This window comes from Giraffa tippelskirchi, chromosome 11 (assembly GCF_054371585.1).
Source record: "Giraffa tippelskirchi isolate mGirTip1 chromosome 11, T2T-mGirTip1v1.2.pri, whole genome shotgun sequence".
NCBI classification, from domain to species: Eukaryota; Metazoa; Chordata; class Mammalia; order Artiodactyla; family Giraffidae; genus Giraffa; species Giraffa tippelskirchi.
This window is the reverse complement of record NC_137285.1, coordinates 102,589,500-102,605,757: the sequence shown is the minus strand read 5'-3', so window position 1 is coordinate 102,605,757 and position 16,258 is coordinate 102,589,500. Positions and strand designations below refer to the sequence as shown.

Sequence of the window (16,258 nt, the reverse complement as noted above, 5' to 3'; positions counted from 1 at the left end):
AAAGAATTTTTATTAATTTTTAAAATTAAATCAGTTTGGGTTTTCATAAGTCAAAAATATAGTTTTCATCAGTGACATACTTTTTCTCATATTTGCTTAAAGTACTTTCTAGTTTTTCTCCAGGTAATCTGTGTGTTTGTGGTATAAAAATCATTATATGGGTAGAAGGGGTACCACATGGTAGCCATCTTGATCAGTTATTCTTTGGCAGACTGAACTATATGTATGTTTTAAACATAAATCACACTGCCATATCTGAATAAGACTTTAGTCTTATTTAAATAAGTGTATGAGAGATGTGGAAAAATAATGAGATTTGCCTAATAGCAGGTAATGTGCAGTGAGTCTTTGTGTCTGTCAGGCATGGTTGTCACTTTAGTGAGTTCCAATAAATGAACCCAGCTGAGTGCTTTAGAGCAGAGATCTTCAAGTTGGAGTCCATGTCTAAAGGTATCTAGGCTGGATAGCTTTGAGAGTTCTCAGTGTTCATATTTTATACTCTTCCCTGAAATTGATTTGTCTGAAGGCAATACTGGCATAATCCTCACTCTCTTTTCTTATCCTCCCTTTGTTGTTGTTGTTAAGTTGCTAAGTTGTGCCTGAGTTTTTGTGACTCCCATGGACCGCAGCACGCCAGGCTTCCTTGTCTTTCACTGTCTCCTGGAGTTTGCTCAAACTCATGTCCATTGAGTCGGTGGTGCCATTCAACCATCTCATCCTCTGTGGCCCCCTTCTCCTCCTGCCTTCAATCTTTCCCAGCATCAGGGTCTTTTCCAGTGAGTCAGTTCTTCCCATCAGGTGGCCAAAGTTTTGGAGCTTTAGCTTCAGCATCAATCCTGCCAATGAATGTTCAGGTTTGATTTCCCTTAGGATTGACTGGTTTGATCTCCAGCTCTTCTGATTGACAAAAGAAAAAGCCTTACCTTTCACTCATCTTGAATCTCACCAATGTATGTTTCTCTGAGGTGTAAAATTCTCCAGGGTTCCAACAAAGGGATAGTTGTGACACTGACGTCAAGTATGAAACTTCTGATGTCAAGTATGAAACTTCCCTTTATTAAGATATATACCCTTTTCCATACATCTGAGTAAGAGCTGAGTCTCCAAAAAAGGAATTAATTTTTATGGTTAGTTAGCAAAATTTATGGGTTTCTCTGGTGGGTCAGACAGTAAAGAACCTGCCTACAGTGCAGATCAGAGTTTGATCCCTGGGTCAGGAAAATCCCCTGGAGAAGGGAATGGCAATCCACTCCAGTATTCTTGCCTGGAGAATCCCGTAGACAGAGGAGCCTGGAGGGCTACAGTCCATGGGCTCACAAAGAATCAAACACGACTGAGCTATATTTGCCTTGTTTTCACCAATTGTAACTACTAATAAAAGTAACAGGAACTCAATCCAAAAGAAGTACTTTAAATAAAAAACAATACTCATATTTTTGTTATAGGAAAGTATGATAAAAGAAATTATATTAAAATGAAATACTATGGAAGAAGAAGAATAGAAATATAAATTCAAGGAGAAAAAGAAGTAATGTAACATTTCATATAAGAAATGAAGATTCTGTTATAGTTTTGAAATGGAGGGTGGTGGTTTAGTGTTTAGATTTCAAGTGTTTAGATTTCATTGGATGTATTTAAATTAATGACATAATCGTTTTATTTTTTTAGATGTCAGTTTTAAATTGGCCTATGGTGATCTATAAAGGAAAGTACAGTGTTTGCAATGATTTAAACTTCTTATAAAAAGATTTTCAGTATCAACTTAAAATATTCAAGGATTTTTTTCCTCCCAGTTTTATTTTAGAGGGTGTATAAGGAAAACTTTTGAAAGATAATACTCCAAAGAATATAGAGATCAAGAAGAAACCATGTATCTGCCCTCAAGAAACTTTTTAGTTGAATGATGGAGTGGGGACGTATACACATTTGGCTTAAATAAAGCCTTTATTTGGTTGTATTTTGCTGCTTATTTAGCATGGACATTGTGCCTCAGTGTTGCATCGTGCTTGTTAAAATGACCCTTGAATAGTGATTTAGCTCATATGTGCTCTGTTTCCACATAAGCTATTGTGCAGAACAGAGAGGGACTGTATCTCTTAAAAGACAGATGGGTAGGAAAAGTGCCCACTGCACTTAGCGCTGATGAATAGTGGAGCTGTCTCTCATTGTCTGGTCCCTGTGGTCATGAAGAACATGAGACCAGAGTCAGGAGATCCCAGTTCACGCCCTTACTACCCTAGGCCTTGGGACCTTGGCCAAATCACTTTAAACACATTTGAACTCGAGTTTCCTTTATGAAAAAAAGTTTAAACTGGGTAATGATCTAGCTCAGAATTTAAGAACCAGTGACTTCATACATTTTTACACAGTGCCTTAATTTTGAAAGTGATAACTGTAGCAGACTTTAAATGCCCCAAATACTGGAGCAGATAACTTGCTTAACGTAATATTGTGGAGAAGAATAACCTACTACTTGTCATTTATCTGAAGTGTGATTAAGACAGTGTGTTATGCAGCCTGTCAGAAGTGTTGTGGGTCGTCCCCCCACCCCCACCCCCCTGCCACTGCTCTTTTTATTTGAGAGGGGAGGAAGGAGAATTTCCTCTACTTTTTGAGAATTAGAAAAATTGTACACAAAATTAGTAACTGAGAATCCCAATTTTAGCTTCATTCCAGGGCCTTTATTGAAAGCCACTTTTTTGTAAAGCTCTAGCGCATATTAAAGTGGGTTATGGATTACAGGCAGCTCCAAGCTTTGCTCTTAAGGGTCAGAGGCGGAAACCAAGAGAGAGAGCAATTACAGTTCGCTCTTGTCATGGACTGGGCCTCTTGGGTTCTGTAAGGAACTAAAGTGAAACTTTCTGGAAGAGCTCCACTAGAATGGCTTTCCTGGGGGCTTATGAGGCTTACGTGCTGAAACCGATACTCTTGTAGTACAAGAATAACCACAAACTGGTGTGGGATTTGTACGCTGCAGAGGGGAGATGCCACATGCAGTTCTCATTCCCCAAAATCCCTTGGCTGGTGAACAGAGATTTTTCCCGTCAGTAAGCAGATATTTGATTATATATTGACAGATTCTTTCTAAACAACTTTTGGAATAGAAGACTTTGCTACTGTTTTGTGTTTTTGGATGTTAAGAATAATAAAGTAGGTAGAATTAACTTGTGGTAGTTTTAACATATACAAATTTGTTGTTGTTCAGTCACTAAGTTGTGTCCGACTCTTTGTGACCCCATGAACTGCAGCACACCAGGCTTCCCTGTCCTTCACTATCTCCCGGAGTTTGCTCAGATTCCTGTCCATTGAGTTGGTGATGCTATCTAACCGTCTCATCCTCTGCTGCCTGCTTCTCCTTTTGCCTTTTGTCTTTCTGTGCATCAGGGTCTTTTCTGGTGAGTTGGCTCTTCTCATCAGGTGGCCAAAGTATTGGAGCTTCAACTTTAGCATCAGTCCTTGTAATGAATATTCAGTGTTGCTCCTTTAGGGTAACATATAGAAATGTTATCTATTTAACTCCTGTCACCAGTCTTGATCTCTTGTATTGTTCTTAACATCATGTCCATTGTTTGAGTAAATTCTTATGGCTGATTTGTGGATGTTATTGTCCTTTATTATCCTAAGTATTGGACAGTTTGATTGATTTGCCTTGGTTGGGTAGATACTTAGATTGGAACCTAAAATTTTTAGCTTTTTCTTTTTTTTTTGCAGTACAAAATATGGAGCAGAGAAGTCTGTAAACTGACCAGGCTTGGAGCCTTTTGCTGCTGAAGAGGGAAACACTGTTGTTACCTGGCAGAATCTACTGTGTTTTGTCTCATCAGATCTAAGTCAGCAGTTTACTTTTTGTTTAGTAGTATGTCTTGGCTTGTCTGAATGAGTCATAATTAAAATATAGTCATCAGGACTCATAATCTTATCCAAACAGGAATTATATTATAGAGATATACTATTCCTTGTCATGTACGGAGTTAGACTGATACAGGTCTGCTTTGATCACTGAGGTGGGTTTTTATAAATGCTAAATTATTTTGGAAGCATTTAAATAGGTTTCTTTGTCATCTACTCAAAGGAAAAAAAGCCTTGAAAGTGAAAATAATCAGAAAAGTAAGTAAATATAATAGTTATTTAAATCAAAATCTGAAAATCTCTATTTGAGTTTTTGTATTTATTACTTAAAAATGAAATGATTACGTTTTCTTTGAAAAGATTCGAGGATTAGAACAGTTTTAAAAAACAGTTTTGGTGTTCCTTTTGTTCATTGACAGAAACATTGTTTAGAACACCAGCTGAGGGCATGTAGCTTCTGACTCAGGTCAGTAAATATATTGCTGCGGTGTGCTATGGTCATTTGACATAGGTATTTTATTGAGCTAGAACAACATTTCAGCGGTCGCCTTCAAGTCAGTAAACATGAATTAAGAACTTATGTGCCAGGCACTGCACTAAATACTGAGGACACAAAGGTGAATAAGACATTATTTATATTGGGTTTTGTTCTACAAAGGATTGGAAGTGCTGACAGGAAGTAAGTAGAATAATATTGTGAAATATAACTGAAGTTTGGAACTTAGAAAAACAGAAACTAGATTTGTAGGCAAGAGTGTAGTTGAACAATAAGATATTGGCCCTGTGATTGAGAAGCTCAGTTTAATGTTCATCTTACTAGTGACATGCTACAGAAGCTAAGCTTTGTTATGTTTGAGTTGTGTTAAAGACATGATATGTATATTTAGCAGGATTATGAAGATTTCACGCATTTTGGGGGAACTCCCATGAAAATGTCACTTGGAGTTGGTTGTCTAAGTGGTAGTGTTATTACTCCTTGATTATGAGAGGTGAATATAAGATAGATTTCAGTATTGTTTTTAAATTTTATTTAAACCTTATTTTATTTATTTTATTTAAAGTTTATTTAAACTGTGTTGAGGGGACAGTGTAGGAACCCAGGCTGAGGTGCTGAGGACTGAAGTTTCACTTGATTGTTACATGGTAATAGGTTTTGTTTTTTTTTTTTTCATGTTTTTCACCTTGCTTTTCATAACTGTTTTGAGTTTAATAGGATTTCACTTAAAAAACAATCTCCTACAGGTCAGTGAAGCTTTTCTTCCCCATCCAAGAACACACCATACCCACCACCCCTCACCTTGCCGTTATCCAAATTTAAGTCAATAAGGAAAGCTTTTAGTCTCACACCTAGGTTATGCCTGGAGAACTGGCTTGTCACACACACACTTCTCTGCTAGGAGGCAATGTTGGTACAGAAGTACAGTATTTCTAGTTTGTTGTTCCAAGTATGTACAACATGCAGCACTGCTGTATCAGGTAAACATGTGCATGGTAATAGGTTTTTGTTTATATAAGTATGGATTTAATATTGAGATGGACAAATTAGAAGTGAATTGCAGTTTAGAAACTGCCCTGGTTCCCTTTTCCCTTCTGTTTTTCTGTTATTAAAGTTATTAAACTTTCCCTTCCCTTAGTTTCTCGAGTTGTTTCACGGCATCTTGGTGAGGCAGGATGTAATGCTTTTTGCTGAATCAAAAGCTACTACTGTTTCTCCAGTTTTCCAGGTGAGAGAAGCTCTGATCAAGGAAGTAATTTGTGATTTGAATATAAAGTCTGTTTGGTGGATTCTTGTGGGCATATCTTAGTTTTAAAAGGGAAAAAAAAAGATTTACTGTTCTAAAGAGATGTATAAACACGACTTTATGATGGTAGCCTCAGATTTCATAGGTTTACCAGATATAACTGTTGCACAATACGGTAATCTTCCACTGTGGTAGTTAATGAGATACAAAACTGCATAATTACACCAACAGTTATTTTCCTTATAGAATTTGGTGGCTACTAAGTAAACAATTTTTTTTACTTAGCTTAGTTATGTGCCATCATTGAAGGAATCTTATATTTTCCTTCATGCTGCTGCACTCCACATTTTTACTTGAACAGAGACTGATATTAATTATTTTAAAAGAGGGCTTGCTCTTAAAGCATATTTGCCAACTGGCTTTCCTTAATTACATGTTTAGATGAACTTCAACTCAGGGAGAAATGATAATGAAATACATACTATGGAAAACACTCAGTTAGTCATGGTAGAGGAAAGCCTCCTAGAAGGTAAAATGTTTCAAAATTGTTTCACAGTTTATCCTCATTGTTTTTATTCATCCTTATGTGTGTTAAGTGGAGGGAGGTTCCAGGTTGTGGTATGATTTTGGTAAGGCCTATGTTGTGTCTTAAGCACTTCTGATGCAGATACTGACTTCTAAAACCCAGACTCATGTGTAAGACACCACTCCAGCCTCAAGACAAACTGTGTTTCTTTTCTAACGTGTAAGTTGTGTTTGCTAGTGCATTTCACACTTAAGCAGATAGAATCTAAAGCATGCAGATGGAAACTATGGAACCTGTCCGTAATCAGTTTCACTTTCAGGAGATTGGAAATAGCTGTGGGGAGCACTGTGGATTTAGTGGGGAGGAGTACTGTGGTGGATGAGCAGTGTCTACTCGGGATTGGAATGGTGAAACTGTAGTATCTGCTTGTTCTATCTGTCATCCCTGCCATGCCTGTGTTCTCACTCATGTCCGGCTCTTATGCAACCCCATGGACTGTAGCCCACCAGGCTCCTCTATCCATGGAATTTTCTCAGCAAGAATACTGGAGTGAGTTGCCATTTCCTATTCCAGGGGATCTTTCCGACCCAGGGATCAATCCCTCATCTCTTGCATCTCCTGCGGGCAGATTCTTTACTGCTTGTGCCATCTGGGAAGTCCTATGTTGAACACATTGTCTGATCATATTGAGAGTCCAAAGGCACAAGATAATTTCAGCAGTTACCTGGGTGAAATAAAGAGGAGAGAGGTGTATAGGACAGAAGTGGGCCTGTAAAGGGAAAATCACTTGTGGATGAAAGAGTAGAGAATGGTAAATTGGAAAGAAAAAGCTTAAAAAGACCTGAGAGTAGGCATGAACAGTCTTTCTTTTTTGGGGGTGGGGGCGGAGATTGGGAAAGGAAAATACATCTGTGAAATTCTAGGGGCAAGGAAATTACAAGTTAATTTGAGTTGTACTGTTGTTGGTTATAGTCAAAATTTTTGTTGTTCTCAAGGTAGGAAAAAAGAAAGTATGATACTCATGGGACTTCTTGAGTTGGTTTATTTGCCACTTAGAATAAAATAAAGTAAGGGAGGCTTCCAGAGTAGTGTGTGATCTCAGAAAGGTCTTTGAGAAAGTGATTGTGGGGCTGCAATGTCTTCTTTCTCTTCTGTTGTGATCACAACCCACTTTACCAGATACTTAGTATCCAAGTTTTCCAAAATAAGTTCAGGAGAACATTAGTGTCCCTCAATGTTTAAATACATGTTCTAGGAGGAAAAGAATCATTAGGTAAGTTGGGGGACTAGTAGGGTTCCACAACAAAATATAATAGTGAACAAAATTAGTCTGTTTTTTTGCTGTAGGACATCTGAGAGTTCTTAAAATACTAGTGTGCCTTGTGAATTGCTGAAGAGAGAAATGGGGTGGAGTGTGTGGCTTTTCTCAAATTTGGTTGACCACAGTACAGTTTGAAAAAAGCTGATATGTATATATAAATGTGGTACCTGTAAGCCTGGGTTTGTATAGCTCCTCTTACTTGCGTTAGTAATTTTTTTCTTCTTTCCATTCCTCCAGCATAATCCCCTGACCCTTCAATTAGGGGAATAAGTTCTCTGCTCTCTCATTTCCATTTGTGTATTCCATTTGGGGGGACTATTAATACTTGTTTACATTTTAAAATATGATAGTATTTACATAAACTCCTTATTTGAGTTTCAGATCTCTTGATAATTGGACCCTGATCTTACCTACATTTTGAGGTTTATTCACCACTACCCATGATAATTCTTCGCTGAAGCTCAATTTCTTTACAATTCCATGATTATATTCTCTGCTTGGAATGTTCTCTACCTTTATATTAAGGTCTAGCCAAAGTGCTAGCTCTTCCATTAGACCTCCCCTGATCTCTTTAGCTAGAAATAATCTCTTCTTCCTCGGACAGCATTTATTTATTAATACCCGTAATGATATTTACAGATAGGTCTGTGGTTATTTATTTAGATATTTTGCAAGCTTGAGAAGAGAGGGCATACCATTCTATACCACCTATATCATCCATAGCCCCTAGCTTAACTATCCCCCACACAGAGTGTGATAATACAAACTAATGTTATGTGATCAATCTTTACTACAGTCCTATAGGTATCCTCATTTTATAGATGAGGCAGCTAAGACAGTGAGAGGTAGGGTAAATTACTGAAAATCACATATTAAGTTAGTGACAGAGCCAGGAATCTAATGCCAAAAGCAATCTCATGCCCTTAATCACAACATAACACTACTTTCTATAGTAGCTCCTCAGTGAATATTTGAATGAATGAATGAATGTGCAAGCTGATGGAAAAGAGTCCCATCAGCTGTGTTTCAAAATTGTAAGTTACTTTCGTTATTGCTCTTTTGAAGTTGACATTTATCTAGCCATGTAAGAAGTTCTAAATGACAGTTAGCAAGAGTTCAGGTGGGTCGAGGGAATGGTAGAGATGAGTGTGTGGGGAGATGCAGGATGTTATTTATAGCCAAGAAGATTCATTGCTATGCTAGAGACTGCTGCTTTCTTTGTGGACTGAATAGTGGTGAGTCCTGGCTTTGGAGTCTGGAGACCTGTATGGGAGTTTCAACTTCCTAATTGATTAGTTTAGCAAGTTTCTTAACCATTCTAAGCCCCATTTTTCTCCTCTGTAAAATAGCAGTAGCTACTTCATTAGTGTTTTTATGAGAATTCAACCAGATAATCATGGAAAGCACTTAGCCTGGTGCCCAGAACATATTGTCAACTGATACTAGTTATAAAACAGGAAGTTTTACTTAATGTAAAACTAGCTGCTTCTCTCTTAAAAAAAAAAAAAAAAAGTCTCTTTGAACTAGACCTTCAAAGTAGTAAATAAATCTGTCTTTCATGATTTTCTTTTTTCTTTTTCCTTCCCATTGTTTTATTTTCTGATTTGGGAAAGCTGGTAGTCCAACATTTATGTGTTATCTATCTCAGGGCAAATAAATGAGCACTAGATTAAGAGCTCAAGGTATTAGATTCCAGCATTTTTCATATTCAGTAAATTCACTTTTTGTAGGAGATACTGGGCTATGTTACTCAGCTTGTGGCTCTAATCATTGATCAGAAATTTTCAGTGCTTTCATCAGCCCTTTTGATGGGCATGAAAATCTCATGCCTTATTGCCTTTTGTAGGCTTCCCAGGTATCTCAGTGGTAAAGAAGGCACAAGAGAAGTGGGTTTGATTCCTGGGTTGGGAAGATCCTCAGGGGTAGGGATTGGCAACCTACTCCAGTATTCTTGCCTGGAAAATTCCATGAGTATTTTGAAGTAATTACAAAATGGCCTTGTTTTTTAAAAAAATATTTTATTTTTGGGTGTGCTGGGTATTCTTTGTTGCACACAGGCTTTCTCTCGTGTGTCAAGCAGGGGCCACTCTCACTGCAGTGTGTGGTCTGCTCACTGCAGTGGCTCCTCCTGTCGCAGAGCACAGGCTCTCTGGTGCTCGTTTCAGTAGTTGGGCCCACAGGCTCAGTCGCCCTGCTGTCCATGAGATCTTCTTGGACCAGGGGTCCAACCAGTGTCCCTTTGCATTGCAGGGTGGATTCTTAGTCAGTGGACCACCAGGGAAGCCCAAAATAGCCTTACTTTTTAAATAAAAATACTATCTTATAATAAAAATTATCAAAATTAAACTGCTATCTGAGAAGAGGAAACATTTCTATTTATGATATATATTAAGAATTCTAGTGTACATTGTACCTATGAATATCATATATTGATGGCAAGCCTGTCTTAAATTGAATTTGTTCTGAATATTTTCTCACTGTTGAGATTTATTTTTGGTGTCTGTGATACGAAGACGATGGGTATCTTTTTATTTATCAAATAAGGTTTATTTTGTCGATTATGCTTTTTCTTTTAAACTATACCCTCAAGAGTCACCTTCCTGTGGCAAGAATTGCTGTGTTCTCAATGTAGAGCCTAGGTGATTCTGACCTGAGTGATTCTGTGTGAATGTGTGAGATATTTCAAAGAATCTTAGTTTTGATTCATGTGTAGGGAAGAAATATGGGATTATTAGCAAAGATAAGAGGAGTAGAGAGTCATTGTAAATAAAGAATCTTGTAGTAATTTATTCTAGACTCGAGCCAGGGGTGTGTTGGTTTGGCTATAAATTATTGAAGTTGGTGTTCTGTGCAGTTTACTTTGAGTGGTTCTTTGCTTAGTTGAGCAGGTTCAGATGAGGCTGAGAAAACAGGAAGATTGTGCTTGGAAAGGGAAAAGGTGGTCTTGAGGCCAAGTTAGGTCAATAATCTTATACGAAGAGTCCCCAGACAGGATGTTTCTGTTTTAAAAAGTTTTGTCTGAAATGTAAATTCACATATCTGGTATAAATTATTCTGGCTGAGGTTTACTGCTTTCTTTTGATTCAGAATTTAAAACAAAACAAATCTCAGTCACAGAATACACAACAAAAAAGAGAAATCATAAAACTTTCTAGAACTTCTTAAGTGGCATGATTTCTTGATGCATTCAGCATTTGAGAAACCATGTGAAAACAGGAAAGGTATTTAGCATAGGAATTAACTTGTTTCTTGGCAAAGGAACCAAGGCAGCGTTTGAATTACTGCTCTGTGGTGGTTCTGTTGTTTCACATGCTTTTTTTTTTTCTTTTGCTTGATTGTCATGTCTTTGTCAGTTTCTGCCTTGGGAGATGTCTATCTAGGGCAATTACCCTACTGACACAGGATTCAAGTTCAAAGCAAGCAGTTGCTTTGTTTAACCAGAACTTCATTTACAGCTGGTCCTAAGCTGAGTCAGTGAAGTTTGTTGTACCCACTTTAGGTCTTGACGCTTGCTGTATTATTTGGGTGTGGCAGGAACCTGGAAATCAGTTAGGTGTCTTTTCCATCCTCATTCATATTAGGTGCTTATGGTGATAAAAGGTGTCAGATCCCCATTGAGTATAGCCTTCTCTGTCAGGATGGGAGTAGAGGCATTGCCTCAGTGGCCTTCCTCCTTCTAAGAACTTCTGCCCACCACCTTGTTTAAACACTTCTCAGCCTTAGGGGAGCTTTCTGTTTATTCTGGCTTAGGTGATCTGTTCCCTCCTTTGAACTTGCTGAATTGTCTCTGAGTCATGTGGCGATTAATCTTGTTTTGCTTTGTATTATCTCTTGTAGTTGACTTTTATTGTTAATGTTAAGCTGCTTGAGGACAAGAGCTGTTACTAATTTATTTTTCCCTGTACATTTTATGGGGCTTCTCTGGTGTTTCAGTGGTAAAGAATCCAGTTGCCAATGTAGAAGATGCAGGTTCAATCCCTGAGTCGGGAAGATCCCCTGGAGAAGGAAACGGCAATCCACTCCAGTATTCTTGCTGGGGAAATTCCATGGACAGAGGAGCCTGGTGAGCTACAGTCCTTGGGGTCCATGGGGTTGACTTAGGAACTAAACAACAACGACAATTACAGCATACATTTTATAGTGACTCTTATTTTTCCCTGGATTTACCCTGGAAAGTTTTCTTGTGTCTCAGATGGCAAGAACATCCTCTAGAACATTTCATAAGAACCCTCAGAATCTTTCAGACTTTTTGGGCCATGTGGTGTTTGCCTGTGGCCTTGATAAAAGCAGTTTTCCCCCCTTTGCCACAGACACAACCAAGACTCTGGGCGCCAAAATCTTCCTAGATAAGTACTTGAGTGGTTTTTTGGTTTGGAGAGAAAATGATTGTATCCTTTACTTTGCTTTAATTTTCATCACCAAGTATTTTAAAGACAGAAGCAGATAAACAAGCAAACATTTAAAATGAAGATCTTACATGACTGGTTAATATTGTATAAAACACATTTTAATTTTGCTACACTCACCTTGTAACGTTAGAAATGAATGACCTGGTTGATGTGGTGCGCTGCATTTCTTCTAAGGGCTTTATTTCTTAATGAATTGGGGGTTTCACATTTAAAAGGAATCTGCATGCTTTTATATAATACCCCAACTTTCATAAGAATTATTTTTTGTTTGTCATTGCCTTGTTGGGAGCTCTAACTATTTTGCCAAACAGTCATTTAGTGTATTTTCTGTGCTGACTTTGGCTTGGTGGCGTGTAATAATTCTGAAGGAACTAACTCTACATTACTACAAGTTGCCTGTGATGGCATAATGACAAAATATGATATTTTTGTTAGGGGAGAAAAATACAAAAATTCTACTTTAAAGAAACTATTTTGAGCTCTTGAGAGGATATAGTTAGATCTTCATTTTTTTTTTTTTTTCTTCCCTTTAAAAAATTGTGGGGAAAACACAAGCCTCAAGTTATTTCCTAAAATATTTCCCATGATGATTACTACCTTAGTTTTTAAGGCTTTTCTTCCTTCAGGAGCTCTGGCTCTTCTATAAGGAGAATCAGAATGCTAGCTCTTCTTTAAGTAGAATCAGAGTAGACCTTCCAAAGCTTTTTAAGAGCCCATGAACCCATGGATAGCCTCCATAGCTTCCATGTTTCCTTTTGTTACAGTTATTTTTTTCTGAGAACTGTTTGCAGAATATCTTCATACCACAGTATCTCAACTTTCAGGAAAACACAACTTACATATTCTTTGTGTTTTTATGAGGAGCAATTTATTACCGTATTATTTTTGAAAATTTTATTTCCTATTTCTATATTATACAAAAATAATGGATTTTTGGATTTTAGGGAGGTACAGTTGTTTGCTCTGCATGGTGTCATGGAAGATAATTTATTTTGATTTAATTAAAAATTTAAATTGTAAAATGCACATAACGTTGCTTTAACTTTTATTTTTCCCTTTTAATTTTGTATTGTTTTCTTTATTGTTTCTCTTCTCTCACTGAAAACAGTTCTCTTATTTGAGCCTCACACACCTTCCTTACTAGGATTATCTTGTTACTCACAGACCAGAGAGGAAAATAATTCATTGTCTTCTTTTTTTCTCCAAAACACTTTTTGAAGTATTTTTATTCTTTTGAAAATAGGTTCACGTTGGAGCATGCAGTTTTGAGTTTGGATGAATTAGCACTATTATCTATATCAGATATTTTAAAAGCTGAGTGTAAGACCACTTCTGATGGGGTTGGTTTCTCAGAAAACATTTTTATAGCCAAAATTTCTATCCTGAGCTCCTTGACCTAGTCTGAGGTTTGTAAATGAATTTTTATCTGGAGCCCTAATGAGTGTGAAACTGATAAATTAGTATAAATCTATTTATAAGTTTGCCGAATGTTTAAAAAAGTCAGTCTGTGTTTGATGAGCTCTAGTAGGGGAAGCGAGAATTCTGTTATGCCATCAAACCACCAGTGCCTTGCCCCGATGGAGCTCTAGGTTATTTTTGTGTTTTGTTTTGTTGCACAGTATCAAAAGAAATCCTGATTTACACAGAAAAGTCCTTGTAAATGGTAAAAAAAAAAAAAAAAAAATTTAGAGCACCTTGCCTAACAGCAACAGCAACATCTAACGTTTTTGAGCACCCAAGCCCTAGACTCCTGGTGGGAGCTTTACATGTATTGATTTCCACAACAAACATTTCATCGCTACTTTACAAATGAAAAAACTGAGGCACAATGAGTTAAAGTAACTAATACTGAGTTTACAGATAGTGAGTAAGTGACAGAGCTAGGCTCAAATCTGATGCCCTTAACCATTGTACTGTGTTTGTATTGCTCTGAAATTGTTGTTGTTACAGTAGCTCAGTCATTTCCGACTCTGCGACCCCATGGACTGCAGCATGCTGGGCTTCCCAGTCCTTCACTATCTCCCGGAGTTTGCTTAAGCTCATGTCCATTAAGTCAGTGATGCCATCCAACCATCTCATCCTCTGTCATCCCCTTCTCCTCCTACCCTTAATTTGTTTTGAGGAGGGGGCTTTATTTGAACTATTTATAATAGAACTAACCAATTTCTCAAATGAAAAGAGAGATTCTAGAACTCATTATATACTTACAAATAACTGTGAAGTCTGCAGTGTAAAGACCATGCCTTAATAAATCAATAGTTCAAATCATACTGGCATTTTCTTAACACCTCATGCTGGTCTATGGAGCAAGCCATTCTTACTTAAACTATATTTAGGTAATCTGGACATCACCAGATGGTCAACACTGAAATCAGATTGATTATATTCTTTGCAGCCAAAGATGGAGAAGCTGTATACAGTCAGCAAAAACAAGACCAGGAGCAGACTGTGGCTCAGATCATGAACTGCTTATTGCCAAATTCAGACTTAAATTGAAGAAAGTAGGGAAAACCACTAGACCATTCAGGTATGACCTAGATCAAATCCCTTATGAGTATACAGTGGAAGTGACAAATAGATTTAAGGGACTATACCTGATAGACAGAGTGCCTGATGAACTATGGACAGAGGTTTGTGACATTGTACAGGAGACAGGGATCAAGAAAATCCCCATGGAAAAGAAATGCAAAAAAGCAAAATGGCTGTCTGAGGAGGCTTTACAGATAGCTGGGAAGAGAAGAGAAGCGAAAAGCAAAGGAGAAAAGGAAAGATATTCCCATCTGAATGCAGAGTTCCAAAGAATAGCAAGGAGAGATAAGAAAGCCTTCCTCAGCGATCAGTGCAAAGAAATAGAGGAAAACAACAGATTAGGAAAGACTAGAGATCTCTTCAAGAAAATTAGAGATACCAAAGGAACATTTCATGCAAAGATGGGCTCGATAAAGGACAGAAATGGTATGGACCTAACAGAAGCAGAAGATATTAAGAAGAGGTGGCAAGAATACACAGAAGAACTGTACAAAAAAGATCTTCACGACCCAGATAATCACGATGGTGTGATCACTCACCTAGAGCCAGACATCCTGGAATGTGAAGTCAAGTGGGCCTTAGAAAGCATCACTACGAACAAAGCTAGTGGAGGTGATGGAATTCCAGTTGAGCTATTTCAAATCCTCAAAGGTGATGCTGTGAAAGTGCTGCACTCAATATGCCAGCAAATTTGGAAAACTCAGCAGTGGCCACAGGACTGGAAAAGGTCAGTTTTCGTTCCAATCCCAAAGAAAGGCAGTGCCAAAGAATGCTCAAACTACCGCACAATTGCACTCATCTCACATGCTAGCAAAGTAATGCTCAAAATTCTCCAAGCCAGGCTTCAGCAATACGTGAACCGTGAACTTCCAGATGTTCAAGCTGGTTTTAGAAAAGGCAGAGAGGAACCAGAGATGAAATTGCCAATATCCGCTGGATCATCGAAAAAGCAAGAGAGTTCCAGAAAAACATCTATTTCTGCTTTATTGACTATGCGAAAGCCTTTGACTGTGTGGATCACAATAAACTGTGGAAAATTCTGAAAGAGATGGGAATACCAGACCATCTGACCTGTCTCTTGAGAAACCTGTATGCAGGTCAGGAAGCAACAGTTAGAACTGGACATGGAACAACAGACTGGAAAAGGAGTACGTCAACGCTATATATTGTCACCCTGCTTATTTAACTTATATGCAGAGTACATCATGAGAAACGCTGGGCTGGAAGAAACACAAGCTGGAATCAAAATTGCGGGGAGAAATATCAATAACCTCAGATATGCGGATGACACCACCCTTATGGCAGAGAGTGAAGAAGAACTAAAGAGCCTCTTGTTGAAGGTGAAGGAGGAGAGTGAAAAAGTTGGCTTAAAGCTCAACATTCAGAAAACTAAGATCATGTCATCTGGTCCCATCACTCCATGGGAAATAGATGGGGAAACAGTGGAAACAGTGTCAGACTTTATTTTTTTGTGCTCCAGAATCACTGCTGATGGTGACTGCAGCCATGAAATTAAAAGACGCTTACTCCTTGGAAGGAAGGTTATGGCCAACCTAGATAGCATATTTAAATGCAGAGACATTACTTTGCCAACAAAAGTCCGTCTAGTCAAGGCTATGGTTTTTCCAGTGGTCATGTATGGATGTGAGAGTTGGACGGTGAAGAAAGCTGAGCGCCGCAGAATTGATGCTTTTGAACTGTGGTGTTGGAGAAGACTCTTGAGAGTCCCTTGGACTGCAAGGAGATCCAATCAATCCATCCTAAAAGAGATCAATCCTGGGTGTTCATTGGAAGGTCTGATGTTGAAGCTGAAACTCCAGTACTTTGGGCACCTCATGCGAAGGGTTGACTCATTGGAAAAGACCCTAATGCTGAGTAGGAT

The 16,258-nt window shown here is 38.0% G+C and overlaps 1 protein-coding gene across 24 annotated transcripts in view; it reads left to right on the top strand.

The window, feature by feature from the left end:
* SIK3 (SIK family kinase 3) overlaps nucleotides 1-16,258 on the top strand; it is a 278,071-nt gene that overhangs the window by 73,785 nt on the left and 188,028 nt on the right. For 2 of the 24 annotated variants that reach the window (XR_014070037.1, XR_014070036.1), the window contains 2 exons: nucleotides 3,712-3,830; nucleotides 5,484-5,573. The exons of 20 other annotated variants lie outside the window; for them this stretch is intronic. Coding sequence is in view for 1 of the 4 variants with exons in the window: in XM_081546447.1 (XP_081402573.1) it covers nucleotides 5,526-5,573 (48 nt within the window). In the remaining 3 variants the exon portion in view is untranslated. Of the gene's footprint in view, nucleotides 1-3,711; nucleotides 4,108-5,483; nucleotides 5,574-14,242; nucleotides 14,375-16,258 lie in introns of all 24 variants that reach the window. 2 more of the 24 variants (XM_081546447.1, XM_081546454.1) reach the window with 2 other exon arrangements.